The sequence below is a fragment of the Salmo salar genome, chromosome ssa16 (assembly GCF_905237065.1).
Source record: "Salmo salar chromosome ssa16, Ssal_v3.1, whole genome shotgun sequence".
Taxonomy (NCBI): domain Eukaryota; kingdom Metazoa; phylum Chordata; class Actinopteri; order Salmoniformes; family Salmonidae; genus Salmo; species Salmo salar.
The window spans coordinates 47,607,362-47,635,216 of NC_059457.1; the positions used below are offsets into that span (position 1 = coordinate 47,607,362).

General features: G+C 43.9%; 1 protein-coding gene across 3 annotated transcripts in view; it reads left to right on the forward strand.

Moving 5' to 3' along the window:
• LOC106574020 (choline transporter-like protein 5-B) overlaps positions 1–23,675 on the forward strand; it is a 92,166-nt gene extending 68,491 nt beyond the window's left edge. For 2 of the 3 annotated variants that reach the window (XM_014149528.2, XM_014149531.2), the window contains 14 exons: positions 4,627–4,710; positions 4,800–4,912; positions 5,369–5,506; positions 11,097–11,196; positions 11,339–11,431; positions 11,716–11,803; positions 17,063–17,325; positions 18,758–18,852; positions 18,944–19,047; positions 19,124–19,197; positions 19,336–19,406; positions 19,653–19,741; positions 20,235–20,319; positions 20,921–22,700. In XM_014149528.2, the coding sequence (XP_014005003.1) occupies positions 4,627–4,710; positions 4,800–4,912; positions 5,369–5,506; positions 11,097–11,196; positions 11,339–11,431; positions 11,716–11,803; positions 17,063–17,325; positions 18,758–18,852; positions 18,944–19,047; positions 19,124–19,197; positions 19,336–19,406; positions 19,653–19,741; positions 20,235–20,319; positions 20,921–21,033 (1,510 nt within the window). In that variant the 3' untranslated portion in view covers positions 21,034–22,700. Of the gene's footprint in view, positions 1–4,626; positions 4,711–4,799; positions 4,913–5,368; positions 5,507–11,096; positions 11,197–11,338; positions 11,432–11,715; positions 11,804–17,062; positions 17,326–18,757; positions 18,853–18,943; positions 19,048–19,123; positions 19,198–19,335; positions 19,407–19,652; positions 19,742–20,234; positions 20,320–20,920; positions 22,701–23,241 lie in introns of those variants that run through there. The other variant, XM_014149529.2, reaches the window with a different exon arrangement.
• Positions 23,676–27,855: the final 4,180 nt, after the last annotated feature.

A 27,855-nucleotide genomic window follows, 5' to 3' on the forward strand; every position in this document is an offset into this window, starting at 1 on the left:
AAGATTAACGCTGCACAAATCTGTTCACTGAGGCCTCATTGATGTTTGGGAATGCGAATGCATTGAAACCAGTGGCGCAACTTTGGTTTTAGAGGTGGGGGGGACATAATAATTTATTATTATTATTGTTATTTTATCTAGTTGGATAAACACTCCAAACAGCCTACCGCTCGGAGGCGTCCGCATAGTCCTAAAGCACACGGTTACCTCGTTTTGTATCATATTCAAATGATAAAACTGGGATGACAAAAATGCTATTTCAGAATGTGGGGGGGACATGACCCCTTCCGTCCCCAGTGAACGTTGTGCCCCTGGGTCATAGGGATTCCACCCTTGAACCCAGAGTCAACTGGACAGCTATTGCAGGGTAGGATAACTGGGCAATGAGACTCATGCCCAATAGCGTGTGGAGTGTGGATCATTCATGCATATTGAAAGCCGTCTATGCATGTCTGCATGAAAATCCAACGTATGCTGTAGCTTCACAGTAGTACAGTTAAGTGACTTTCTTCATGCTTATGCATGTACAGTCTTTAAAACTTTCAATAAATTTAGATTAACTGGTGGGAATGATTAGAGGAGCAATTAAGACAGATGCAGTGTCTTGATAGTTTTGTATCAATGAGTTGCCATCATTAGTGCATGAAATTCCATGGTTGCATAGATTTAAACCCGTTTGCCTTTGAAACAAGGAATTGATGACCAGTTGAATGCTTTTCCTTCATAGCCAAGTTATCGCCATGCAGCAAGGATTGGAAAGGTCTCAAACTAATTACAGTATTTCAACCTTCTGTAGCCCCGAGTTCGCTGTCTTCAAACTAACCTTCCCACTTGACTGTGCATCATCGGTAATCTGCTGCTGCTCCTCTGACTATGGCTGTGGAAAGGAAAGGGGACAGATTACCTCTAAATGTTGTATGTTGTGGAGTTTACATCGATATCAAAGCCCTAACAAAGAGTAACAATGTAGCTTACAGCTGATGTACCATTGGTCTTTCAAAGCTGAGTGTCACATCACCCCCTGGCTTTCATCAATGTGCTCCTTCGTCAACATGTTCCTTCTTTCTTATCATAATGTTTGCAAAGATTTCATTTAGTAAAACTGGAAAAGAGCACCCTCAGATTAGTGTAGTAATTAGCGTTATTACCACAGTAATTAGCACAAGTTATATATAGCTCTTAGGCCTACCTCAGTCTATGAAAGTCAATCTGAACACAAAACTTGAGTTTCGAAGCTGAAAATGAAAGTGGTATTCTGATGTCCTTGTCATGAGATGAAACTGTTTTGAAGACCGTTTCTGACAGTGTGTTCTTTGCTTCTGACAGAGCAGGGATGATGTCCTCTAACCTATCCTTCCCTCAGTCTCTGAACCAGGAAGATCTATCTCTAAGCGTCAAGCCACCAGACTCAGTGGCACTCACTTTATCTGCTGTACTTGTGCCTTGATGTTATGACTGCTCTATTTAAAAAAAATGTATCACCTTTATTTAAATAGGCCATGGTGGCGAAGTAATTACAATATAGCAATTAAACACTGGAATAGTAGATGTGCAGAAGATGAATGTGCAAGTAGACATACTGGGGTGCAAAGGAGCAAGATAAATAAATAAATAAATACAGTATGGGGATGAGGTGGTTGGGTGGGCTATTTACAGATGGGCTATGTACAGGTGCAATGATCTGTGAGCTGCTCTGACAGCTGGTGCTTAAAGCTAGTGAGGGAGATATGAGTCTCCAGCTTCAGTGATTTTGTTTTCAGTTCGTTCCAGTCATTGGCAGCAGAGAACTGTAAGGAAAGGCGGCCAAAGGAGGAATTGACTTTGGGGGTGACCAGTGAGATATACCTGCTGGAGCGCGTGCTACGGGTGGGTGCTGCTATGGTGACCAGTGAGCTGAGATAAGGCGGGGCTTTACCTAGCAGAGACTTGTAGATGACCTGGTGCCAGTGGTTTGGCGACGAGTATGAAGCGAGGGCCAGCCAACGAGAGCATACAGGTCGCAGTGGTGGGTAGTATATGGGGCTTTGGTGACAAAACGGATGGCACTGTGATAGACTGCATCCAATTTGTTGAGTAGAGTGTTGGAGGCTATTTTGTAAATGACATCGCCAAAGTCGAGGATCGGTAGGATAGTCAGTTTAACGAGGGTATGTTTGGCTGAGGTGCACCCATGACCAGCTCTGAAACCAGATTGCATAGCGGAGAAGTGGGATTCGAAATGGTCGGTAATCTGTTTGTTAACCTGGCTTTCGAAAACCTTAGAAAGGCAGGGTAGGATAGATATAGGTCTATAGCAGTTTGGGTCTAAAGTGTCTCCCCCTTTGAAGAGGGGGATGACCACGGCAGCTTTCCAATCTTTGGTAATCTCAGACGATACGAAAGAGAGGTTGAACAGGCTAGTAATGGGGGTTGCAACAATTTCGGCAGATAATTTTAGAATCAGAGGGTCCAGATTGTCTAGCCCGGCTGATTTGTAGGGGTTCAGATTGATGTCCTTATTGTTGACTAGTCGTCTAATGTCATCCTCATTGTTTTGACTGGTATGCTATTGTTTTGACTGGTGTAATGCAATTGTTTTAACTTGTGTAATGTTATTGTTTTGACAGATGTAATGCTATTGTTTTAACTGGTGCAATGCTATTGTTTTGTCTGGTGTAATGCTATTGTTATGACTGGTGTAATGGTATTGTTTTAACTGGTGTAATGTTTTTGTTATCACCGGTGAAATGCTCTTGTTTTGACTGGTTTAATGTTTTTGTTATGACCGGTGTAATGCTATTGTTTTGACTGGTGTAATGTTTTTGTTATGACTGGTGTAATGCTATTGTTTTGACTGGTTTAATGTTTTTGTTATGACCGGTGTAATGCTATTGTTTTGACTGGTGTAATGTTTTTGTTATGACTGGTGTGATGCTTTTGTTATGACAGGTGTAATGCTATCTTTCATCTCACCCAAATGTTGAACTTTGTATGACCTCAACCACTGTTGTTAGGGTGACAGCTCCTTCATTTCCCATTTTAAAAAAAATACAGCAATTTTAAAGGTCCGTTTTTTGTAATCTCTCAGCTTTTCGCCTGGTGGTGAACCCCTCAGGCATGGCTGGACTCATCTCACCCTTACACGTGATTTGTCCACCCCAGTGCCTTTCCCATATTTCCCCCTGAATGTCAAGAGCTTCAACAAGCTGTCCAAGGACAGAGCATTTCAGGCCAATTACACTTCCTACAACCAACCACTTCAACATTGCATCTATTATTTTGCTTTCGACTGGAGGTTTGGCTGAACTCCATCTGTTAAATTCTGGTCTGTGGAGTGCATTAGGCACATTAGCACAGTACTCCACGTGTATCCACAGAGTTGGGGAAATCTGCCTTTTCCTACCAGGTCTCTATCATGTGGAATAATCTCCAAGTAATGTTTCGATGTGTTATTGTCTCTGGGTCAGTTTAGGAGAACGGTTAGGGATTTTTATATTGATAAAGGTGTTTGTTTTGTTTGATTGTGTATATAATATTTGCTATTTATTTAATTTTGTGTTTTAAATTGTCTAATATAATTTTTTTGTATCGTTCCCAAGGCACATTTGCAAATGAGACCTAGGTCTCAATGTGTTTTTCCCTGGTTAAATACAAGTTAACAAATGATTTCATTAGTACTGATGGAGATCAGGGACTCTCTTTTTCATAACAACAAAATTACTTAAGTAAATTGTATTTTGTGCTACTATAGGGATTTTTATAGAAGTACGTTGGCCCAGATTAAATGAACGCCTAGAGTGAGCTTTGCTCCTGACGTGAGGTAGCTGTCCTCATAAAACAGATTAGTGCTTGACTCTGGAGGCATTCTACACAGTTCCAGTGGAAGGTTGGTTCTAGTCTCTTGCTACTGCTGTCCACCAGTCCTGTAGAATCTGATCATCTACTGAGCAAAAGCATCTGGGAATATTTTAGTTCAGATATCTACAATTTAAATGATGAACAATATAACTTGTGTTAACGTTGCCAGTTTACCAATGCAATAATGAGGAATCACAAAGCCAGATATTTGCATGATTTTACAGAATCTCTGTAGTTACAGTGGATATCTGATCAAATTATTCTCGGTGGTTTTTGCTATTACCTCTTTCTCCAGTTTGTACATTGAACCGTTACCATACCCTGCTTGTTCATGTAGTTTTGACGGAAAGAGATTCAGGAATAATTAATAATCCAGACCCATTTCTTTGTCCTGTTCTAATCAGACGTTTCATTTGTAACTGCTGTAGAGTAGTAACCTGCTGCTTCAGAGTCATAGAGAGCATCACTGCTTCCTAGCACTTTGATAACACTGATGTTGACTTGTGACATTTATAAGGGAGGCCTGCCTACAACCTGTGCAGTCTCCCAGGGTTTTACAACCCCCTAATAAACTGCAGTGTGTCATGACCTGCTGTGTGAACAAGAGAGTCACTGTTATACAACACAGGTCAGTATAAGTCAATGTTTCTGCCTCTGTGGACATGTTCTCACTCTCTCTCTTTCTCCCTCCCTCTCTTTCATCTCCCTCTCTATCTCCCTTTTTTCTTTCCACAATTCTCCCACCCCACTATATTTGTCTATCCCACTCCTCCTCTTCCTCTCTCACAGTGGCATTACCAGTCTGCTAGATGCCAAGGAGGTTGGCATGAAGATATTTGAGGATTACGCCAGCTCCTGGTACTGGATCTTAATGTAAGAGCCGCGTTTCTGTGCGTCTGTGAGTGCCATATGTGTGTTTTACTGTGGTTGTCACTATGACATAAAGGTGTGTGTGTGTCTAGAGGTCTGGTGATAACTATGGTGGTCAGCCTGGCTTTTATCCTGCTGCTACGGTTCACAGCCGGAGTTCTCCTGTGGCTCATCATCTTTGGAGTCATCGCTGTGGTGGGCTATGGTTAGTAATACAGTACAGTACACTCTGCCACTAATCAACAGCAACTTTAGCCTCAGTAAAAGAGCCTAATGCTGTCTTTAGTCTGAGTACAGTACCCACACTCCACTAGCCCATACTGTACTTATAGTAACATACCGCTACTGTATATAGATTTCTGTGGGTCAGTGTCCACATCTTCTAACATCCAACTGTCACCAACACCTCTGTTGTCATGGCAAACCAACACCTGTTGTCATGGAAAACCAAATGTAGCAGATAACCTCTCACATCTCTCTCTCTCTCTCTCTCTCTCTCTCTCTCTCTCTCTCTCTCTCTCTCTCTCTCTCTCTCTCTCTCTCTCTCTCTCTCTCTCTCTCTCTCTCTCTCTCTCTCTCTCTCTCTCTCTCTCTCTCTCTCTCTCTCTCTCTCTCTCTCTCTCTCTCTCTCTCTCTCTCTCTCTCTCTCTCTCTCTCTCAGGGATCTGGCACTGCTACTGGGAGTTCAGTACACTGAGAGGGAAGCCACACAGTGATGGTGATGTTACCATCTCTGACATCGGCTTTCAGACGGACTTCAGGGTTTACCTGCAGCTCAGTCAAACCTGGCTCATCTTGAGTGAGTTACCATCCACTATCCCGCTATTTAAGCACAGGGGGATACTATTTATTTATTTATTTTATTTAACCTTTTTTATTTAACTAGGCAAGGCAGTTAAGAACAAATTCTTATTTACAATGATGGCCTACCAAAAGGCAAAAGGCCTCCTGCGGGGACAGGGGCCTGGGATTAAAAATAAAACATAAATATAGGACAAAACACACATCACGGCAAGAGAGACAACGCTACATAAAGAGAGACCTAAGACAACAACATAGCAATGCAGCAACACATGACAACACAGCATAGTAGCAACACAACATAACAACAACATGGTAGCAACACAACATGGCAGCAGCACATCATGGTAGCAGCACAACACATGGTACAAACATTATTGGGCACAGACAACAGCACAAAGGGCAAGAAGGTAGAGACAACAATACATCACACAAAGCAGCCACAACTGTCAGTAAGAGTGTCCATGATTGAGTCTTTGAATGAAGAGATTGTGATAAAACTGTCCAGTTTGTGTGTTTGTTGCAGCTCGTTCCTGTCGCTAGCTGCAGCGAACTGAAAAGAGCAGCGACCCAGAGATGTGTGTTCTTTGGGGACCTTTAACAGAATGTGACTGGCAGAACGGGTGTTGTATGTGGAGGATGAGGGCTGCAGTAGATATCTCAGAATGTGGGAAGTGAGGCCTAAGAGGGTTTTATAAATAAGCATCAACCAGTGGGTGTTGCGACGGGTATACAGAGATGACCAGTTTACAGAGGAGTATAGAGTGCAGTGATGTGTCCTATAAGGAGCATTGGTGACACATCTGATGGCCGAATGGTAAAGAACATCTAGACGCTCGAGAGCACCCTTACCTGCTGATCTATAAATGATGTCTCCGTAATCTAGCATGGGTAGGATGGTCATCTGAATCAAGGTTAGTTTGGCAGCTGGGGTGAAAGAGGAGCGATTACGATAGAGGAACCCAAGTCTAGATGTAACTTTAGGCTGCAGCTTTGATATGTGCTGAGAGAAGGACAGTGTACCATCTAGCCTTACTCCCAAGTACTTGTATGAGGTGGCTACCTCCAGCTCTAAACCCTCAGAGGTAGTAATCACACCTGTGGGGAGAGGGGCATTCTTTTTACCAAACCACATGACCTTTGTTTTGGAGGTGTTCTGAACAAGGTTAAGGGTAGAGAATGCTTGTAAGACACTAAGAAAGCTTTGTTGTAGAGCATTTAACACGTAATCTGGAGAGGGGCCAACTGAGTATAAGACTGTATCATCTGCATATAAATGGATGAGAGAGCTTCCTACTGCCTGAGCTATCATGTTGAAGTAAATTGAGAAGAGCGTGGGGCCTAGCATCGAGCCTTGGGGTACTCCCTTGGTGACAGGCAGTGGCTGAGACAGCAGATTTTCTGACTTTATACACTGCACTCTTTGAGAGAGGTAGTTAGCAAACTAGGCCAAAGACCCCTCAGAGACACCAGTACTCCTTAGCCGGCCCACAAGAATGGAATGGTCTACCGTATCAAAGTCAATAAAAATAGCAGCACAATATTGCTTAGAATCAAGGTCAATGGTGACATAATTGAGGACCTTTAACCTGTTGGGGGTAGGGGGCAGTATTGACACGGCCGGATAAAAAACGTACCCGATTTAATCTGGTTACTACTCCTGCCCAGTAACTAGAATATGCATATAATTATTGGCTTTGGATAGAAAACACCCTAAAGTTTCTAAAACTGTTTGAATGGTGTCTGTGAGTATAACAGAACTCATATGGCAGGCAAAAACCTGAGAAGATTCCTTACAGGAAGTGGCCTGTCTGACAAGTTGTTGTTCATCTTGGCTCTTTTATTGAAGACTGAGGATCTTTGCTGTAACGTGACACTTCCTACGGCTCCCATCGGCTCTCAGAGCCCGGGAAAAAGCTGAATGATATCGAGGCAGCCCCAGGCTGAAACACATTTACGCTTTTGGCAAGTGGCCGATCAGAGGACAATGGGCTTAGGCGCGTGCCCGAGTCGACCCCATGCTTTATTTTCTTTCGTCTGTTTACCTAAATGCAGATTCCCAGTCGGAATATTATCGCTTTTTACGAGAAAAATGGCATAAAAATGGATTTTAAACAGCGGTTGACATGCTTCGAAGTACGGTAATGGAATATTTAGAATTTTTTTGTCACGAAATGCGCCATGCTCGTCACCCTTCTTTACCCTTTCGGATAGTGTCTTGAACGCACGAACAAAACGCCGCTATTTGGATATAACAATGGATTATTTTGGACCAAACCAACATTTGTTATTGAAGTAGAAGTCCTGGGAGTGCATTCTGACGAAGAACTTCAAAGGTAATAACATTTTTCTTATAGTAAATCTGACTTTGGTGAGTGCTAAACTTGCTAGGTGTCTAAATAGCTAGCCCTGTGATGCCGGGCTATCTACTTAGAATATTGCAAAATGTGCTTTCACCGAAAAGCTATTTTAAAATCGGACATATCGAGTGCATAGAGGAGTTCTGTATCTATAATTCTTAAAATAATTGTTATGCTTTTTGTGAACGTTTATCGTGAGTAATTTAGTAAATTCACCGGAAGTTTGCGGGGGGTATGCTAGTTCTGAACGTCACATGCTAATGTAAAAAGCTGGTTTTTGATATAAATATAAACTTGATTGAACAAAACATGCATGTATTGTATAACATAATGTCCTAGGTGTGTCATCTGATGAAGATCATCAAAGGTTAGTGCTGCATTTAGCTGTCTTTTGGGTTTTTGTGACATTATATGCTAGCTTGAAAAATGGGTGTCTGATTATTTCTGGCTGGGTACTCTGCTGACATAATCTAATGTTTTGCTTTCGTTGTAAAGCCTTTTTGAAATCGGACAGTGTGGTTAGATTAACGAGAGTCTTGTCTTTAAAATGGTGTAAAATAGTCCAAATCAAATAAAAACATGGTGTCGTCTCGTGCACGAGCATGAAGCCCTTTGTCCGCTGATAGACCACTTAGCAAAAGCGCTCGTGTGTTTCAGCCAGGGCTTTGAATTACGTCATTCAGCTTTTTCCCGGGCTCTGAGAGCCCATGGGAGCCGTAGGAAGTGTCACGTAACAGCAGAGATCCTTTGTAATGGATAGAGATGACAAAGAAGGCCAAGAAATGGTCAGACAGGGTACTTCCTGTACAGAATCTTCTCAGGTTTTGGCCTGCCAAATGAGTTCTGTTATACTCACAGACACCATTCAAACAGTTTTAGAAACTTTGGAGTGTTTTCTATCCAAAGTTAATAATTATATGCATATTCTAGTTTCTGGGCAGGAGTAATAATCAGATTAAATCGGGTACGTTTTTTATCCGGACGTGAAAATACTGCCCCCTATCCATAACAGGTTAAAAAGGTTTGAGATAGGCTTGGCGATGACCCAGATGTTTTTTTGGGGTGAAGTTTAACCTTTCTGGGAAGGGGGTTCTGCTAGCGGAACACCTGGCCTACAGCCAGTGAAATTGCAGGGCACCAAATTCAAACAACAGAAATCTCATAATTAAAATTCCTCAAACATACAAGTATTATACACCATTTAAAGATAAACTTCTTGTTAATCCAACCACAGTGTCCGATTTCAAAAAGGCTTTACGGTGAAAGCACACCATGCGATTATGTTAGGTCAGCGCCTAGCCACAAAGACCATACAGCCATTTTCCAACCAAGGAGAGGTGTCACAAAAGTCAGAAATAGCATTAAAATGAATCACTAACCTTTGATGATCTTCATCTGGTGGCACTCCCAGGTCTCCATGTTAGACAATAAATGTTTGTTTTGTTCGATAAAGTTAATCTTTATGTGCATAAACCTCATTTGAAATTGGCGTGTTATGTTCAGAAATGCATTGTCTCAAACAAACATCTGGTGAAAATGCAGAGAGCCACATCAAATTACAGAAATACTCATCATAAACATTGATATAAGATACAAGTGTTATACACACGATTAAAGATACACTTCTTGTTAATCCAGACACAGTCAGCCTGAGTATGCGCGTGTGGAGCCTTTCGCCAAATGCAATTCTTGAGGGGGAGTAATTTTGGGGCGGCAGGTAGCCTATTGGTTAGAGCGTTGGGCCAGTAACCGAAAGGTTGCTAGATCGAATCCCCGAGCTGACAAGGTAAAAATCTGTCGTTCTGCCCCTGAACAAGGCAGTTAACGCACTGTTCCTAGGCCGTCATTGAAAATTAGAATTTGTTCTTAACTAATTTGCCTAGTTAAACAAAGGTTAAATAAAAATACTAAGAAAAAAAAGATCACGGTTGAACCAGGGGCTGAACCTGTTTTTAATTCTCATTTTCTTTATGGGGGCGTGTTTGTTGACAATACCACTGAAAATATCAAAAAAGAAGGTCCAAGCATCTTCGACAAGCTGATTCTATAACATTTTACGGAGGCCAGTTCATGAAGAAAGGCTTTCTCATTGAAGTTTTTTAGCAAGCATCTATTACAAATCAGGACAGATCGTTTCACTGAGCAGCCATTACGACCACGGGCTGTAAAACAGTGATCACTAAGGTCATTACAGAAAACACCAGACTGATACCTATCAGGATTATTTGTGAGGATAACATCGAGGAGAGTAGCCTTTTCTGGGTGTTTGGAGTCATACCTTGTGGGATTGGTAATAATCTGAGAAAGATTTAGGGAGTCCCATTTCTTTAGGACTTGGTCAGGTGGTTTAAGCATGTCCCAGTTGAGGTCACCTAGCAGGACAAATTCAGACTTAGTGTAAGGGGTCAGGAGAGAGTTTAGGGCAGGTAGGGTACAGGCTGGTGCTGATGGAGGACCATGGCACCCAGCAACAGTCAACAAAGAGATATTTGAAAGTTTAATGCTTAAAACCAGCAAATCAAATTGTTTGGGGACAGACTTGGTGGAGACAACCGAGCACTGAAGGTGATCCTTGGTAAAGATTGCCACTCCCCCACCTTTGGAAAATCTGTCTTGCCGAAAAAGGTGATAACCAGAAAGGTTAACATCAGTATTCCTTAACCACATCCCAGTAATGACCAACACATCTGGATTGGAGCTGTGAACCCACACATTATTTTACAAGAGCAGAAATCAGTGAAACAGATATCAGAGCACAAGTCAGAATTGGGTCTAGCAACAGTAGATGGGCCAGGGTGTACATGCACATTTCCAGATATCATCAACAGTAACAATCACGGCCCACTAGCCTAGCACAAGGCTGCCACAACTCAGTTTACTGTGTGTGTCACAAGGTGCAGGGAAGCAGTTGGGTGTGTCTGCTGGTTTTGTTTTTATTTCTCAATCAGCAAATGAATTAGAGCAGGGAAACCGTAGGCCTTCCTGTATTTTATTGATTTATTTTTATTTAACTTTTATTTTATCAGAGAGTCATACTGAGACCAAGGTCTCTTTTACAGACAAGCCCTGAATTTACATAAAATACAAAATTAAACCTGATATTGTTTAAATTAATTTGGCAAACCCCAGGAGATGCTGTGGCCTGAGAGGATCGATTTTTTTTTTTGTCCACCTCTGCTGTAAAGGAACATACATTTTTCTACTCAATAGTAATAATTTGTATTGCAGTGATCTCCCTATCAGTCATTGAGGCGGTCATCATAGTAATCCTGATATTCCTGAGGAGGAGAGTACGCATTGCCATCGCTCTGCTGGAGGAGGGGAGCAGGTGAGTGGTGTTCTTCTCTCAGGAGATTAAGTCGGACGTCTTGTTGTGTCACTTCCAATGAAACCAGCATCTGTGAGTTCAAACTTTTAACTATTCTTTTTTCACACTTTCTCCCCCTTCTCTGTCTCTCTCTTTTCTCCAGGGCCATTGGTTACATCATGTCCACTCTCTTCTACCCGATCATCACTTTTGTGCTGCTGGCCATCTGCATAGCATACTGGGCAGTCATTGCTGTGTATCCTCTCTATGTAGGTCTTCTCAGCCTCGTCCTCACTGTGTGTGTACACTTTTACACAGTTATCTTTACATGCAGCATTGCCCATTGTAGCTACACATGTGAAGCATCCTGAACTGTCACCAATGGCATCATAGAGATAAAGACTGGATGAATTGAACCTATTGAAACTGCTGAACCCGTAGTGGAAATCCCAATGTAGATGGCTCATAGGCAGGCACACATTTTGTTACTTATCACTGCTTCTATTCTTCCGTGTTGCACTTGACTGGTTTTGCCCTCAGCTTCTTAGCGTCATCTGGCGATGCTGTCTACAAGGTCATGTCGACGCAGGACAAATGCATGTATGCCAACCTCACCTGTGATCCAGAGGTTCGCTTTTCTTTTTACTGTCTTCCTCTTTGTCACATTGACGTTATTGCTGTATTGCACACTCCTAGAATACTGTATGTTATTGGCCTTGAAACCCTGAATTGGAGCAGTTTACAGCTTATTGAAATTCAGCTCAGTGTGCTTGGCAGCAGTACAAATCATCCAGCTGTGAATACAGTTGAAGTCAGAAGTTTACATACACTTAGGTTGGAGTCAATAAAACTCGTTTTTCAACCACTCCACAAATGTCTTGTTAACAAACTATAGTTTTGGCAAGTCGGTTAGGACATCTACTTTCCGCATGATACAAGTCATTTTTCCAACAATTGTTTACAGACAGATTATTTCACTTATAACTCACTGTATCACAATTCCAGTGGGTCAGAAGTTTACATACACTAAATTGAATGTGCCTTTAAACAGCTTGGAAAATTCCAGAAAATGATGTCATGGCTTTAGAAGCTTCTGATAGGCTAATTGACATAATTTGAGTCAATTGGAGGTGTAACTGTGGATGTATTTCAAGGCCTACCTTCAAACTCAGTGCCTCTTTGCTTGACATCATGGCAAAATCAAAAGATATCAGCCAAGACCTCAGATTTTTCTTTTTAGACCTCCACAAGTCTGGTTCATCCTTGGGAGCAATTTCCAAACGCCTGAAGGTACCACGTTCATCTGTACAAACAATAGTATGCAAGTATAAACACCATGGGACCACGCAGCCGTCATACCACTCAGGAAGGAGATGCGTTCTGTCTCCTCGAGATGAATGTACTTTGGTGCGAAAAGTGCAAATCATTCCCAGAACAACAGCAAAGGACCTTGTGAAGATGCTGGCGGAAACAGGTACAAAAGTTTCTATATCCACAGGTAAACAAGTCCTATATCGACATAACCTGAAAGGCCGCTCAGCAAGGAAGAATGGAGAAATGTCCTCTGGTCTGATGAAACAAAAATAGAACTGTTTTAACATAATAAACATCATTATGATTGGAGGAAAAAGGGGGAGGCTTGCAAGCCAAAGAACATCATCCCAACCGTGAAGCACGGGGGTGGCAGCATCATGTTGTGGGGGTGCTTTGCTGTAGGAGGGACTGGTGCACTTCACAAAATAGATGGCATCATGAGGGAGGAAAATTATGTGGATATATTGAAGCAACATCTCTAGACATCAGTCAGGAAGTTAAAGCTTGGTTCCAAATGGGTCTTCCAAATGGACAATGACCCCAAGCATACTTCCAAAGTTGTGGCAAAGTGGCTTAAGGACAACAAAGTCAAGGTTTTGGAGTGGCCATCACAAAGCCCTGACCTCAAACCTATAGAACATTTGTGGGCAGAACTGAAGAAGCGTGTGCGAGCAAGGAGGCTTACAAACCTGACTCAGTTACACAAGCTCTGTCAGGGGTAATGGGCCAAAATTCACCCAACTTATTGTGGAAAGCTTGTGGAAGGCTACCTGAAAAATTGACCCAAGTTAAACAATTTAAAGGCAATGCTACTGTCACGGTTGTTGTCGGTGAATGAGGACCAAAATGCAGCAGGTACGTGAATGCTCATCTTGATTTTTAATTATCTTTCAAAACGAACATACAAAATAACAAAAAAACACGAACGATCAACAAAAACAGTCTGGTAAGGCACAAGGCGAAACACAGAACAATCACCCACAAATCACACATACAAACACACCCTAATATATGGAACTCTCAATCAAAGGCAGATAGACAACACCTGCCTTCAACTGAGAGTCCCAACCCCAATCAACCAAACATAGAAACACACAACCTAGACTAACCATAGAATTACTAAACATAAACCAAAACCCGGAATTACTAAATTAAACACCCTTTACACAAACACACCACCCCGAACCACAGAAAACAAATACCCCCTGCCACGCCCTGACCAAACTACAAAACAATTAACCTTATATACTGGCCAGGACGTGACAGTACCCCCCTTAAAGGTGCTACCCCAGAAGCACCTTAACAAAAAAATAACCCCAAGCAACACCAACAAAAAGTCCCCTTTTCTAAAGGGAGGGAAGGGAGGGTGGCTGCCGTCAACGACGGCACTGTGCTACACCCCCTCCCCAACCCACCTATTTCTGGAGGTGGCTCTGGCTCCGGCCGTTCCAGGCTGTCGGGCCACTCTGGCTTCGCCGGGGGCAGTCGGGGCAGTCTGGCAATTCGGGAGAGTCTGGGCAGTCTGGCAATTCGGGAGAGTCTGGGCAGTCTGGCAATTCGGGACAGTCTGGGCAGTCTGGCAATTCGGGACAGTCTGGGCAGTCTGGCAATTCGGGACAGTCTGGGCAGTCTGGCAATTCGGGACAGTCTGGGCAGTCTGGCAATTCGGGACAGTCTGGGCAGTCTGGCAATTCGGGACAGTCTGGGCAGTCTGGCCACTCCGGCAGTTCAGGGCAGTCTGGCCACTCCGGCAGTTCAGGGCAGTCTGGCCACTCCGGCAGTTCAGGGCAGTCTGGCCACTCCGGCAGTTCAGGGCAGTCTGGCCACTCCGGCAGTTCAGGGCAGTCTGGCCACTCCGGCAGTTCAGGGCAGTCTGGCCACTCCGGCAGTTCAGGGCAGTCTGGCCACTCCGGCAGTTCAGGGCAGTCTGGCCACTCCGGCAGTTCAGGGCAGTCTGGCCACTCCGGCAGTTCAGGGCAGTCTGGCCACTCCGGCAGTTCAGGGCAGTCTGGCCACTCCGGCAGTTCAGGGCAGTCTGGCCACTCCGGCAGTTCAGGGCAGTCTGGCCACTCCGGCAGTTCAGCGCAGTCTGGCCACTCCGGCAGTTCAGCGCAGTCTGGCCACTCCGGCAGTTCAGCGCAGTCTGGCCACTCCGGCAGTTCAGCGCAGTCTGGCCACTCCGGCAGTTCAGCGCAGTCTGGCCACTCCGGCAGTTCAGCGCAGTCTGGCCACTCCGGCAGTTCAGCGCAGTCTGGCCACTCCGGCAGTTCAGCGCAGTCTGGCCACTCCGGCAGTTCAGCGCAGTCTGGCCACTCCGGCAGTTCAGCGCAGTCTGACCTCTCTGGCGACTGTTGACTGGCGGGCAGCTCTGACGACTGTTGACTGGCGGGCAGCTCTGACGACTGTTGACTGGCGGGCAGCTCTGACGATGACTGTTGACTGGCGGGCAGCTCTGACGATGACTGTTGACTGGCGGGCAGCTCTGACGATGACTGTTGACTGGCGGGCAGCTCTGACGATGACTGTTGACTGGCGGGCAGCTCTGACGATGACTGTTGACTGGCGGGCAGCTCTGACGATGACTGTTGACTGGCGGGCAGCTCTGACGATGACTGTTGACTGGCGGGCAGCTCTGACGATGACTGTTGACTGGCGGGCAGCTCTGACGATGACTGTTGACTGGCGGGCAGCTCTGATGATGACTGTTGACTGGCGGGCAGCTCTGATGATGACTGTTGACTGGCGGGCAGCTCTGATGAAGACTGTTGACTGGCGGGCAGCTCTGATGAAGACTGTTGACTGGCGGGCAGCTCTGATGAAGACTGTTGACTGGCGAGGCTGGATTGACGCACTTGTAGCCTGGTGCGTGGTGCTGGTACTGGGCTTACCAGATTATGTACACGCACCTCCAGGCTAGTGCGGGAGCGGGAACAGGACGAGTCGGACTGGGTTGACGCACTTCCGGGTCCGCACGAGAGACAGGAGCTGGAAACCCAGGGCTATGGAGGCGCACAGCCGGTCTAGATCTTACCTCCTGCACAACCCGCCTTGGCTGGATGGAACTAGTAGCCCTGTACGAGCGGGGTGCTCGTACAGGGCAGACTGGGCTGTGCAGGGGCCTGATGGTAGCCGTGCGTAGAGCGGGAGTTGGGTAGCCTGGTCCTCGGAGGCGTACCGGCGACCAGATGCGCTGCGCAGGCATCCTCCTACCAGGCTGGATGCCCGCTCTAGCACGGCACCTGCGAGGGGCTGGAATAACGCGCACCGGACTGTGCGTGCGTATGGGTGAGATAGTGCGCTCCTCAGCGAAACATAGCGCTCTCCACCCCATACGCTCCTCCATATAACCACGAGTAGCTGGCTTCCGGCTCTTCTTACGCCTAGCCAAACTACCCGTGTGCCCCCCCCCAAAATTTTCTTGGGGGTGCCTCTCGTGCTTCTCCTTCAGCGCGTACTTGGCCTCGTACCACCGCCTCTCTGCCTTGGCTGCCTCAATTTCCCCCTGCGGGCGTCGATAATCCCCAGCCTGATGCCAGGGTCCGGCCCCGTCCAGAACTTCCTCCCAAGTCCACTTCTCCCGCCAGTCCAACTCGAACTCCGTCTGCTCCTTCCTCTGCTGCTTGGTCCTTTGGTGGTGGGTGATTCTATCACGGCTGTTGTCGGTGAATGAGGACCAAAACGCAGCAGGTACGTGAATGCTCATCTTGATTTTTAATTATTTTTCAAAACGAACATACAAAATAACAAAAACACGAACGATCAACAAAAACAGTCTGGTAAGGCACAAGGCTATACACAGAATAATCACCCACAAATCACACATACAAACACACCCTAATATATGGAACTCTCAATCAAAGGCAGATAGACAACACCTGCCTTCAACTGAGAGTCCCAACCCCAATCAACCAAACATAGAAACACACAACCTAGACTAACCATAGAATTACTAAACATAAACCAAAACCCGGAATTACTAAATTAAACACCCTTTACACAAACACACCACCCCGAACCACAGAAAACAAATACCCCCTGCCACGCCCTGACCAAACTACAAAACAATTAACCTTATATACTGGCCAGGACGTGACAGCTACCAAATACTAATTGAGTGTATGTAAACTTCTGACCCACTGGGAATGTGAAGAAAGAAATAAAAGCTGAAGTAAATCATGCTCTCTACTATTATTCTGACATTTCACATTCTTAAATTAAAGTGGTGATCTTAACTGACCTAAGACAGGGAATTTTTACTCAGATTAAATGTCAGGAATTGTGAAAAACTGATTTTAAATATATTTGGCTAAGGTGTATGTAAACTTCCGAATTCAACTGTAGCTAGCCAGTGACAACATCTGTTAACTCTGGCTACATTTGGTCTTTCATTACAATTTAAAACTGAAATGGCACCCTATTCCCAATATAGGGAATAGGTTGCCGTTGTAAACTCTGGCCAAAGGTAGTGAACTGTATAGGGAATAGGGTGCCATTATAAACTCTGGCCAGAAGTAAATAGAGAATAGGGTGCGATTTCCTTCTAACCCAATAACTCACCCCTATCTCTCCCCAGACGTTCAGTCTGACCAACGTGACCACGGTGTGCCCCGGCTCCCAGTGCACCTTTGCCTTCTACGGAGGCGAGAGCCTCTACCACCACTACATCTTTGTGCTGCAGCTGTGCAACCTGCTGGTGTTCCTGTGGCTGGTCAACTTTACCATCGCCCTGGGACAGTGCACCCTGGCCGGGGCTTTCGCTTCCTACTACTGGGCCCTGAAGAAGCCCCAAGACATACCATCATGCCCCTTGTTTTCCTCCTTTAGCAGGGCTGTACGGTAGGCTGACTCAGTCATATAGGTTTTTAACGCATAAGGAAGGTGAAGATGGTGTTGAGTTGGACACTGAACAGAAATATGAACTAACATGGAAAGTGTTGGTCCGATGTTTCATGAGCTGAAATAAAAGATCCCAGAAATGTTCCATATGCATTTTCTGCACAAATTTGTTTACATCCCTGTTATTGAGCATTTCTCGTTTGCTAAATTAATCCATGCAGCTGACCGGTGTGGCATATCAATAAACTGATTAAAGAGCGTGATCATTACACAGGTGCTGGGGACAATAAAAGGCCACTAAAATGTGCCGTTTTTTCACTATACAATGCCACAGATGTCTCAAGTTTTGAGGGACTGTGCAATTGGCAAGCTGGCTGCAGGAATGTCCACCAGAGCTGTTGCCAGAGAATTTAATGTTCAATTCTCTACCATAAGCCGCCTCCAACGTAGTTTTAGAGAATTTGGCACTACGTCCAACCGGCCTCACAACCGCAGACCACGTGTATGGCGTTGTGTGGGTGAGCGATTTGCTGATGTCAACGTTGTGCTCCATGGTGGCGGTGGTGTTATGGTATGGGCAGGTATAAGCTACAGACACTGAACACAATTGCATTTTATTGATGGCAATTTGAATGCACAGAGATACCGTGACGAGCTCCTGATGCCCATTGTTGTGGCATTCATCCGCCGCCATCACCTCATGATTCAACATGATAATACACAGCCGCAAGGATCTGTTCACAATTACTGGAAGATGAAAATGTCCCAGTTCTTCCATGGCCTGCATACTCACCAGACATGTCACCCATTGGTCATGTTTGGAATGCTCTGGATCGACATGTACAACAGCGTGTTCCAGTTCCTGCCCATATCCAGCAACTTCGCACAGCCATTGAAGAAGAGTGGGACAACATTCCACTGGCCACAATCAACAGCCTGATCATCTCTATGCGAAGGAAATGTCACGCTGCATGAGGAAAATACTGGTCACATCAGATACTGACTGGTTTTCTGATCCACGCCCCTACCTTTTTTTTAAGGTATCTGTGACCAATCATGTGAAATCATCATGTGAAGTCATGTGAAATCCATAGATTATGGCCTAATTAATGAATTTAAATTGACTGATTTCCTCAGTAAAGTTGTTGAAATGGTTGCATTTTGCTTTTATATTTTTGTTCAGTATAGTTTATAATGGCACATCTTGCTTGGAGAGATATTCCCTAAGGGAGTTATCCTAGTACTACACTAATAAACTATTTCAGATTCTCCATTAAGCCTTTAAATCCAAGACGAGACATAATCTGTGTCGAGGAAACTGCTCCTACGTGTGTTGAGGGTTTTACACCTATGATGGGAAGTGTGTATGTGCGTGTGGTGGATATAAAGCTCTATTTTGTATTAGTAATACAGTGTATTGTGTATCTCCCAGGTACCACACAGGCTCTCTGGCATTTGGCTCTCTGATCCTGGCCTTAGTGCAGATGTTTCGCATCGTTCTAGAGTATCTGGATCACAAACTCAAAGGTGGGTTTTCTGCTCGTACTTAACCCACTGCCTTTCGTATGTATATTTATATGGCAGATTTTCATGAAGATGATCATCATGTATTTTTCAGGTGCTCACAATGCTTTTGCCCGCTTCCTGATTTGCTGTCTCAAATGCTGCTTCTGGTGCCTGGAACATTTCATCAAGTTCATGAACAGGAACGCCTACATCATGGTGAGTTTGATAACCATCTCACAGAAAGTGTTGGAATCGTGAATAACATGGTCTTACTTTGAATTTCTCACCGTAGATGGCGATATATGGAAAGAGCTTCTGCACTTCGGCCAAAGATGCTTTCTTCCTCCTGATGAGGAACGTAGTAAGGTAAAACAAGGTCTTTTGTATCGGTTCGTTTGATTGTCTGTCCCTCAGACAGTTTTTTTTGTGTCTGTCTGTCTTTCATGGTGGTGACTGTCTCTCTCTGGGCCTCTGGGCTTCTCCAATGAGTTGTCTCCTCTGTAGGGTGGCAGTGCTGGATAAGGTGACAGACTTTCTCCTCTTCTTGGGAAAAGTGCTTATTTCAGGGAGTGTTGGTGAGTTCCCTTTCCCACACACTGGTGGTATGTTTAACTATGAGGGCTGATGTTAAAATCACCCAATGCATGAACAAGACTAAACAAACAACACACGCTGGAAAATAGTACTACAACTACTCGGCAGAGGCCTTCTCTATAAGACAATGTCCATAGATACTATGTTACACTAATTGTACATTTGTCAGTGTTTGCTCAGGTTGTTATTTTGTTATTAAGGATTCCGATTCCCCCCCCCCCCCCCAGGTGTTCTAGCATTCTTCTTCTTCACCCGTAAGATTCCAGTTATTCAAGAGGAGGTGCCATCACTAAATTATTACTGGGTCCCCCTACTGGTAAGAAATAGACTTACATTATATGAGTCAGCATTGCTTGTTGATAAATGCGTCCGCATACGTAGGTTCTGTTTGCTTCTAGCCGAACTTGGCTAGGCGACGCAACTTCTGTGCTCTTATACTCCCTAAAGACATTCGCTTGAATAACTAGAAAAAAACAGCAATCTTAATGTTGTTCGCACAATTTTACATTTAGATAAAATGTTTGGTGCAGAAAAAATGTGCATTAAAACTACTCATCACTCGTTGACTGACAAACACTTCACGATCCCACTCCGACTAGGAGTATTACTATTGTCCAATCAACCAAACTTCGACTTGTCTCAAGAAATATTTTTGTCTGCACAAACAGCTGGAACAAAAACTCCCGAAAACCAAAAATAACACAAACGTCACACAATTTTGTGATAATATATGAGCAAACTGTTTTGACTGGGAAGCATACGGTAAGCTTTATTGTGCTTACTGACTTGGACTTTTCTGCCATTGTCAGACGGTGATACTAGGATCCTACCTGATCGCCCATGGCTTCTTCAACGTCTATGCTATGTGTGTGGACACCTTATTCCTATGTTTCTGTAAGTACACCATTCATCTCTTTAAATACAGGCCAGTCTGGGGTGTGAGGGTGTTTATATGATACACAGGGAGTACACTCCAGGGGCTGTGTTGGAACTGACTGCAGCTTTGTGAGCTAATTCAATGCTTCTCCATTTCTACTTGATGTTGCTCTCTATTATATCATTAGCGGTGTACAGTTTTTTTCATAAGACAGAAAAAGGTTATTCTTGCACTGCGTGATTTTTTTTTTTTTTACACTAATGTCATTGTTTTACTAATTCAATCATTTATATTGCATGTTCTTGCAGTGAAGACTATTGTATAGGGCCTGTGCTATATGCATTATATTTATCGAACTTTTCCTCCGCTGCATACTAATCACTGAACCAGTTGGCTATAATGCACTGGCCATTTTGGCTGACTGAAACCTATATCAACTTTTTTTCCTAATTAATTTCCCTGCTTGGCTTTCTAAATCGTTTGGCTCAAACTCCTTTCTCTTTCTCTCTTTCTCTCTCTGCCTTCCTACCCATACGTTGTCTGCTCCTCTCCTCCTTGTCTCTCTTCCTTTTCTCCTCCTCTGTGACAATGCTTCGTCTTCCGTCGGTCCTGGATCAGGTGAAGACCTGGAGAGGAACGACGGCTCGCCCCTCAAGCCCTTCTACATGTCCCCTCAACTGCACAGGATCCTCCGCAGAGAGCAGGGCGCCAAGCTCTACGCTTCCTCCTGATAGGCCACAACACTGAACCTCTTTCTCCTGATAGGCCACAACACTGAACCTTTTCTCCTGATAGGCTACAACACTGAACCTCTTTCTCCTGATAGCCAGAACACTTGATACACTGGACTGACCCATTCAGTGTCTGTGTGTGGGGGTGATTGTGGTCTGGAGGATACTAGAGCAGGGCCTTATGGCTGGGCTGGACTCATGAATGGAGTTGACCTGACTGGTCAGGACTGACCAGGAAGGCCTTGGCAGGACATGGCAGGACCCAAGAGGGTGGTGTATGTGGGTGGGGTTTAGAAAGAGGCGGAGCTCTGTCCTGCACCGCCACTGATACTTCTAATATCAGTCTTTTTTTCTCTGCAGTGCTTCTGTCCCTTTCTTTGTTGTGTCCACACTCTGCTGGCCTCTGCCTTACTTAGAGAGCGCTGCAGCAGCACAGTGGACATGGGTGAAATTGCCATTAGCCCAATACACTGCAAGAGGCACATACACTGCAGAAGGAGATCTCTGTATTTCGGATGCAATTGGTGTACTTTTGCAGATGGTTGTGGGGTGATGCAGGGCAAGGGCGCCCCCGTGTGACACTACTGTGGTTGTGCAATGGTTCCATGTACTGTAATGTAAGGTCATGTGTAGGGTGAAGTTGCCCTTCGACACTGATCTTGGGTCAGTTTAGCATTTTCCTCAACAATAGTTAAGGTTAGGATTGGGGGAGGGCAAGCTGATCTTAGATCTGTACCTAGGGGAAACTTCATCCCAGAGCTATTTTTAGGTGCTCTCATGTGTTGGAAAATAACCCTGAGGTGGCTTTTCTGTCTAGCATGATTCTTTTAATGTCTGTTTAGTCTTTGGTTGAAGAGGCACTTTTGGTCCACCATATGTATTATTGCCACTGTTACAGACATCGTTCAAAACTTAAAGTGCAATGCTACAGATAGATAAACTGAACATACTCCTAAATTGAGGGGCGGCAGGTAGCTTAGTGGTTAGAGCATTGGACTAGTAACTGAAAGGTTGCAAGATCAAATCCCCGAGCTGACAAGGTAAAAATCAGTCGTTTTGCCCCTGAACAAGGCAGATAACCCACTGTTCCTAGGCCGTCATTGAAAATAAGAATTTGTTCTTAACTGACTTGCCTAGTTTAAATAAAGGTAAAATAAATTAATACAAATTACATGGTTACAGACACTTTTAGTATGTTTTGGTTTTACACTGTAAGGTGTAACACTAGATATTGGTTTTACACTGTAAGTGACAGTTATAATGTAGGCTCAGGGAGGTCAAGACCTCTGAACACATTTGATGCTCATGGTGAATGATTTGAATGGACCCTGACACCTTTCAGGGATTCCGACTGCAGTTGCTAGTAAATGTGCCTAGTTCTAAATGGAGAAATGTTCCTCTTTATTGTTTTGTGGTTTTACGATCTACCGCCGAGAACCTTTTGAAATACCGTTTATAAAAGGATGTTAAAGCCATTTTTGGTATTTTTATATGGAATAGTGCAGAACTGCAGTAGTGCGGTTTTTAATACTAGGTACTGTAACACATCTGTTCTGAGGATATTTAAGGTTTTTGTACAGGATAACACTTTTTGTATCAATGACACCATGAAAATGTGAAATCTTTTTTTTAAATAAATGTGAATGATTTCATTATAGCAAATTTTCTAGGCGATTCATACCTAATTTGTATATTTTATTTGTATATTGTATTTAAGAGTTAATGACATTTAAATTGATCGTTGGTTTGGGATATTCAAGTTTTTGGGGTAGGCCTGTTATCAAACAGTGGGTTTGAGGAAATCAGAGGTGTCTTGGTTGGGATCAAGAGGGCTTTTATGAAACAGTGATTTGAGGGTAAGTATCTAAACTTGAGTTTGGTATTTGAAATGGTTTTGAAGGAATTTACAATAACAGTGAGGTTGAGGTATATGACTGCGTTTCAGAATGTTTAGCAGTAGGTTATGTCTTGTATTTAGAGTTTGGCCAGCTTTTAGAATGTTTTATATTGTTCTAATTCTATACATGTCATTATTTGAATATTCCCATTGTAATGTTAATAGGGTGCTGCCACTGATGCCATAGAATGTTGTGTTGTTATTTAAATGTGACGTAATGCAGAAACCGCAATGGCCCAACTTTCTAAATACATGGGGGTATTTAACAGAGTTTCTGTGGTATGTGACTGGCTATGTGTTCCTGTCCCCAGTGGTGGATCTGGAGGTGCACAACGGCTCTGCAGCCAGACCCTTCTACATGAGCAGAACCCTGAGACACATCCTCAACAAGAAACCCAACAAGAAGAGGAAAGACAAGAGATAGACGAGAGAAGAAGAGAGGAACGGATACAGGGTGACTGGAGGATTATGGATAGACAGAGGCAGGAAAGGTGATAGGGAAGACAACTGTGCAAGATCAAGTAGAGATGGTGGTAAATACTAATTCAGGTCCATATTAGACCCAGACTTTCGCCCCGTAGCACTCACTTCTGTCATCATGAAGTGCTTTGGGAGACTAGTCAATGATCATATTACTGACACCTTACCTGCCACCCTAGACCCACTTCAGTTTGCATACCGTCCCAACAGGTCCACAGACGATGCGATCGCCATCACACTGCCCTATCCTATCTGGGCAAGAGGAATACCTATGTAAGAATGCTGTTCATTGACTACAGCTCAGCATTCCGCACCATCGTACCATCCAAGCTCATCATTAAGCTTAAGGCCCTGGGTCTCAACCCTGCACTGTGCAATTGGGTCCTGGACTTTCTGACGGTCCGCCCCTAGGTGGTGAAAGTAGGAAACAACATCTCCACTTCGCTGATCCTCAACACTGGGGCCCCACAAGGGTGCGTGCTCAGCCCCCTCCTGTACTCCCTGTTCACCCGTGACTGCTTGGCCATGCACGTCTCCAAATCAATCATCAAGTTTCCAGATGACACAACAGTAGTGGGCTTGATTACCAACAATGACGAGACAGCCTACAGGGAGGAGGTGAGGGCACTCGAAGTGTGGTGTCAGGAAAACAGCCTCTCACTCAACAAAACAAAGGAGATGATCGATGACTTCAGGAAACAGCAGAGGGAGCACCCCCCTATCCACATCGACGAGACAGTAGTGGAGAAGGTGGAAAGTTTTAAGTTCCTTGGCGTACACATCACGGACAAACTGAAATAATCCCCCCACACAGACAGTGTGGTGAAGAAGGTGCAACAGCTTCTCTTCAATCTCAGGAAGCTGAAGAAATGTGGCTTGTCACCTAAAACACTCAGAAACTTTTACAGATGCACAATTGAGAGCATCCTGTCGGTCTGTATCACTGCCTGGTACAGCAACTGCACAGCCATCAACCGCAAGGCTCTCCAGAGGGTGGTGCGGTCTGCACAACGCATCACCGGGGGCAAACTACCTGTCCTCCAGGACACCTACAGCACCCGTTGTTACAGAAAGGCCAAAAAGATCATCAAGGACAACAACCACTCGAGCCACTGCCTGTTCACACCGCTACCATCCAGAAGGCGAGGTCAGTACAGGTACATCAAAAGGTGGGACTGAAAGACTGAAAAACAGCTTCTTTCTCAAGGCCATTAGACTATTAAACAGCCATCACTAACACAGAGAGGCCGCTGCCTACATACAGACTCAATCATTGGCCACTTTAATAAATTGATCACCAGTCACTATAATGCCTCTTTAATAATGTTTACATATCTTACATTACTCATCTCATATGTATATACTGTGTTTTATACCATCTATTGCATCTTGCCAATGCCGCTCGGCCATCGCTCATCCATATATTTATATGTACATATTCTTATTCCATCCCTTTACGTGGTGTGTATAAAGTAGTTGTTGTTGAATTGTTAGATCATTTGTTAGATATTACTGCACTGTCGGAACTAGTAGCACAAGCATTTCACTACACTCGCATTAACATCTGCTAACCATGTGTATGTGACCAATACAATTTGATTTGATGATTTGATTTGATTGCTTCTGATGCCATTATTATTATTATTATTATTATGTGCTTTGGACATACAGTTGAAGTCGGAAGTTTACATACACTTAGGTTGGAGTCATTAAAACAAATTTTTCAACCAATCCACTAATTTCTTGTTAACAAACTATAGTTTTGGCAAGTCGGTTAGGACATCTACTTTGTACATGACACAAGTAATTTTTCCCACAATTATTTACAGACAGATTATTTCACTTATAATTCACTGTATCACAATTCCAGTGGGTCAGAAGTTTACATGCACAGTCAACTTAGTGTCTTTAAACAGCTTGGAAAATTCCAGGAAATGAAGTCATGGCTTTAGAAGCTTCTGATAGGCTTATTGACATCATTTGAGTCAATTGGAGGTGTACCTGTGGATGTATTTCAAGGCCTACCTTCAAACTCAGTGCCTCTTTGCTCGACATCATGGGAAAATCAAAAATCAGCCAAAAAAAAGGTACCATGTTCATCTGAACAAACAATAGTACGCAAGTATTAACACCATGGGACTACGCAGCCGTCATACCGCTCAGGAAGGAGACGCGTTCTGTCTCCTTCCTGAGTGCAAATCAATCTCAGAACAACAGCAAAAGACCTTGTGAAGATGTTGGAGGAAACAGGAAACAGAGGGACTGGTGCAAATGGGTCTTCCAAATGGACAATGACCCCAAGCATACTTCCAACGTTGTGGCAAAATGGCTTAAGGACAACAAAGTCAAGGTATTGGAGTGGCCATCACAAAGCTCTGACCTCAAACCTATAGAAAATGTGTGGGCAGGACTGAAAACGTGTGTGCGAGCAAGGAGGCCTACAAACCTGACTCAGTTACACCAGCTCTGTCAGGAGGAATGGGCCAAAATTCACCCAACTTATTGTAGGAAGCTTGTGGAAGGCTACCTGAAACGTTTGACCCAAGTTAAGCAGTTTAAAGGCAATGCTACCAAATACTAATTGAGAATATGTAAACTTCTAACCCACTGGGAATGTGAGATAAAAGCTTAAATAAATAATTCTCCCTGCTATTATTCTGACATTTCACATTCTTAAAATAAAGTGGTGATCCTAAATGACCTAAGACAGGGAATTTTTACTCGGATTAAATGTCAGGAATTGTGAAAAACTGAGTTTAAATGTATTTGGCTAAGGTGTATGTAAACTTCCGACTTCAACTGTAATATTGGAATTTATTACCTTGCCATACAGTACTTTATGTACTAACAAACCATCACCTTAAAGAGATTCTCCAGTAATTTTGTATACTTTTTAGACAGTCGTTCTGAAAGTAGCGCTCCCGAGCCAAAAGTGGTCTGCAAAAATTGGCATATAAATGGCATATATTATTATAAACTCAGCAAAAAAAAGAAACGTCCCTTTTTCAGGACCCTGTCTTTCAAAGATAATTCGTAAAAATCCAAATAAATAGGAAATTAAGGTCACATTTATGAAAACTTTGGACACTAAAGAGGCCTTTCTACTGACTCTGGAAAACACCAAAAGAAAGATGCCCAGGGTCCCTGCTCATCTGCATGAACGTGCCTTAGGCATGCTGCAAGGAGGCATGAGGACTGCAGATGTGGCCAGGGCAATAAATTGCAATGTCCTTACTGTGAGACGCCTAAGACAGTGCTACAGGGAGACAGGATGGACAGCTGATCGTCCTCGCAGTGGCAGACCACGTGTAACAACACCTGCACAGGATCGGTACATCTGAACATCACACCTGCGGGACAGGTACAGGATGGAAACAACTGCTGCCCGTGTTACACCAGGAATGCACAATCCCTCCATCAGTGCTCAGACTGTCCCCAATAGGCTGAGAGAGGCTGGACTGAGGGCTGTAGGCCTGTTGTAAGGCAGGTCCTCACCAGACATCACCGGCAACAACATTGCCTATGGGCGCAAACCCACCGTCGTTGGACCAGACAGGACTGGCAAAAAGTGCTCTTCACTTACGAGTCGCGGTTTTGTCTCACCAGGGGTGATGGTCGGATTTGTGTTTATCGTCGAAGGAATGAGCGTTACACCGAGGACACATTATTACATTTCTGTTAGTCACATGTCTGTGGAACTTGTTCAGTTCATGTCTCAGTTTTTGAATCTTAAGTTCATACAAATATTTACACATGTTAAGTTTGCTCACTAATATGGCGAGGGGCTGAAGCTCATTGGTTGAACTCCACTTACTAGGTGGCTGGCCCACGTGGGGGAAAACTATAGATTTTGTGTGTAACTGAGCTAAAACAGTAATTATATATTATGCATGTATTCAAATTGACACATTCAGCTCAAAGCGGGAGGTTTAAAAAATGCTTAGTAGTTGTCAAAGTTCCAGAGCATGTCTTTAAATGCACAATGATAACAGTATGGTTAACATAACTGTGACCAAATCATGCATTTAAAGGCAACTGCAAGACATTGTTGATTTTACCAATGTACTGTACAGCACTTGCTTGAGTGAAAAATCAAGTATATAATTTTATAACAATATGTTGCACCACATATTACCCAGCAGGCACTTGTAACTCTGTATGCAGTGACTCAAACCAGCCACAGGGTGGCACTACAAATATTCAGAAACCTCCCAAAAGGTTACACCAAGACAACTGATTGAACGGCTGCTCTGGTTAATACTGTACATGAAATGCCCATAATTCCCATGTATAATTATGTATAATTATGCTCTTCAAGCTCCTTGGAGCGCTAACTTTTATTTTCTCATATTGAGAAAGCTATTTGCAATGCATTGTCCATTGGGCTCATTTCTTTGTCTCAACCCTCTAACTTTAACTTTTCCAATTGTGAGTATGTAATAGCC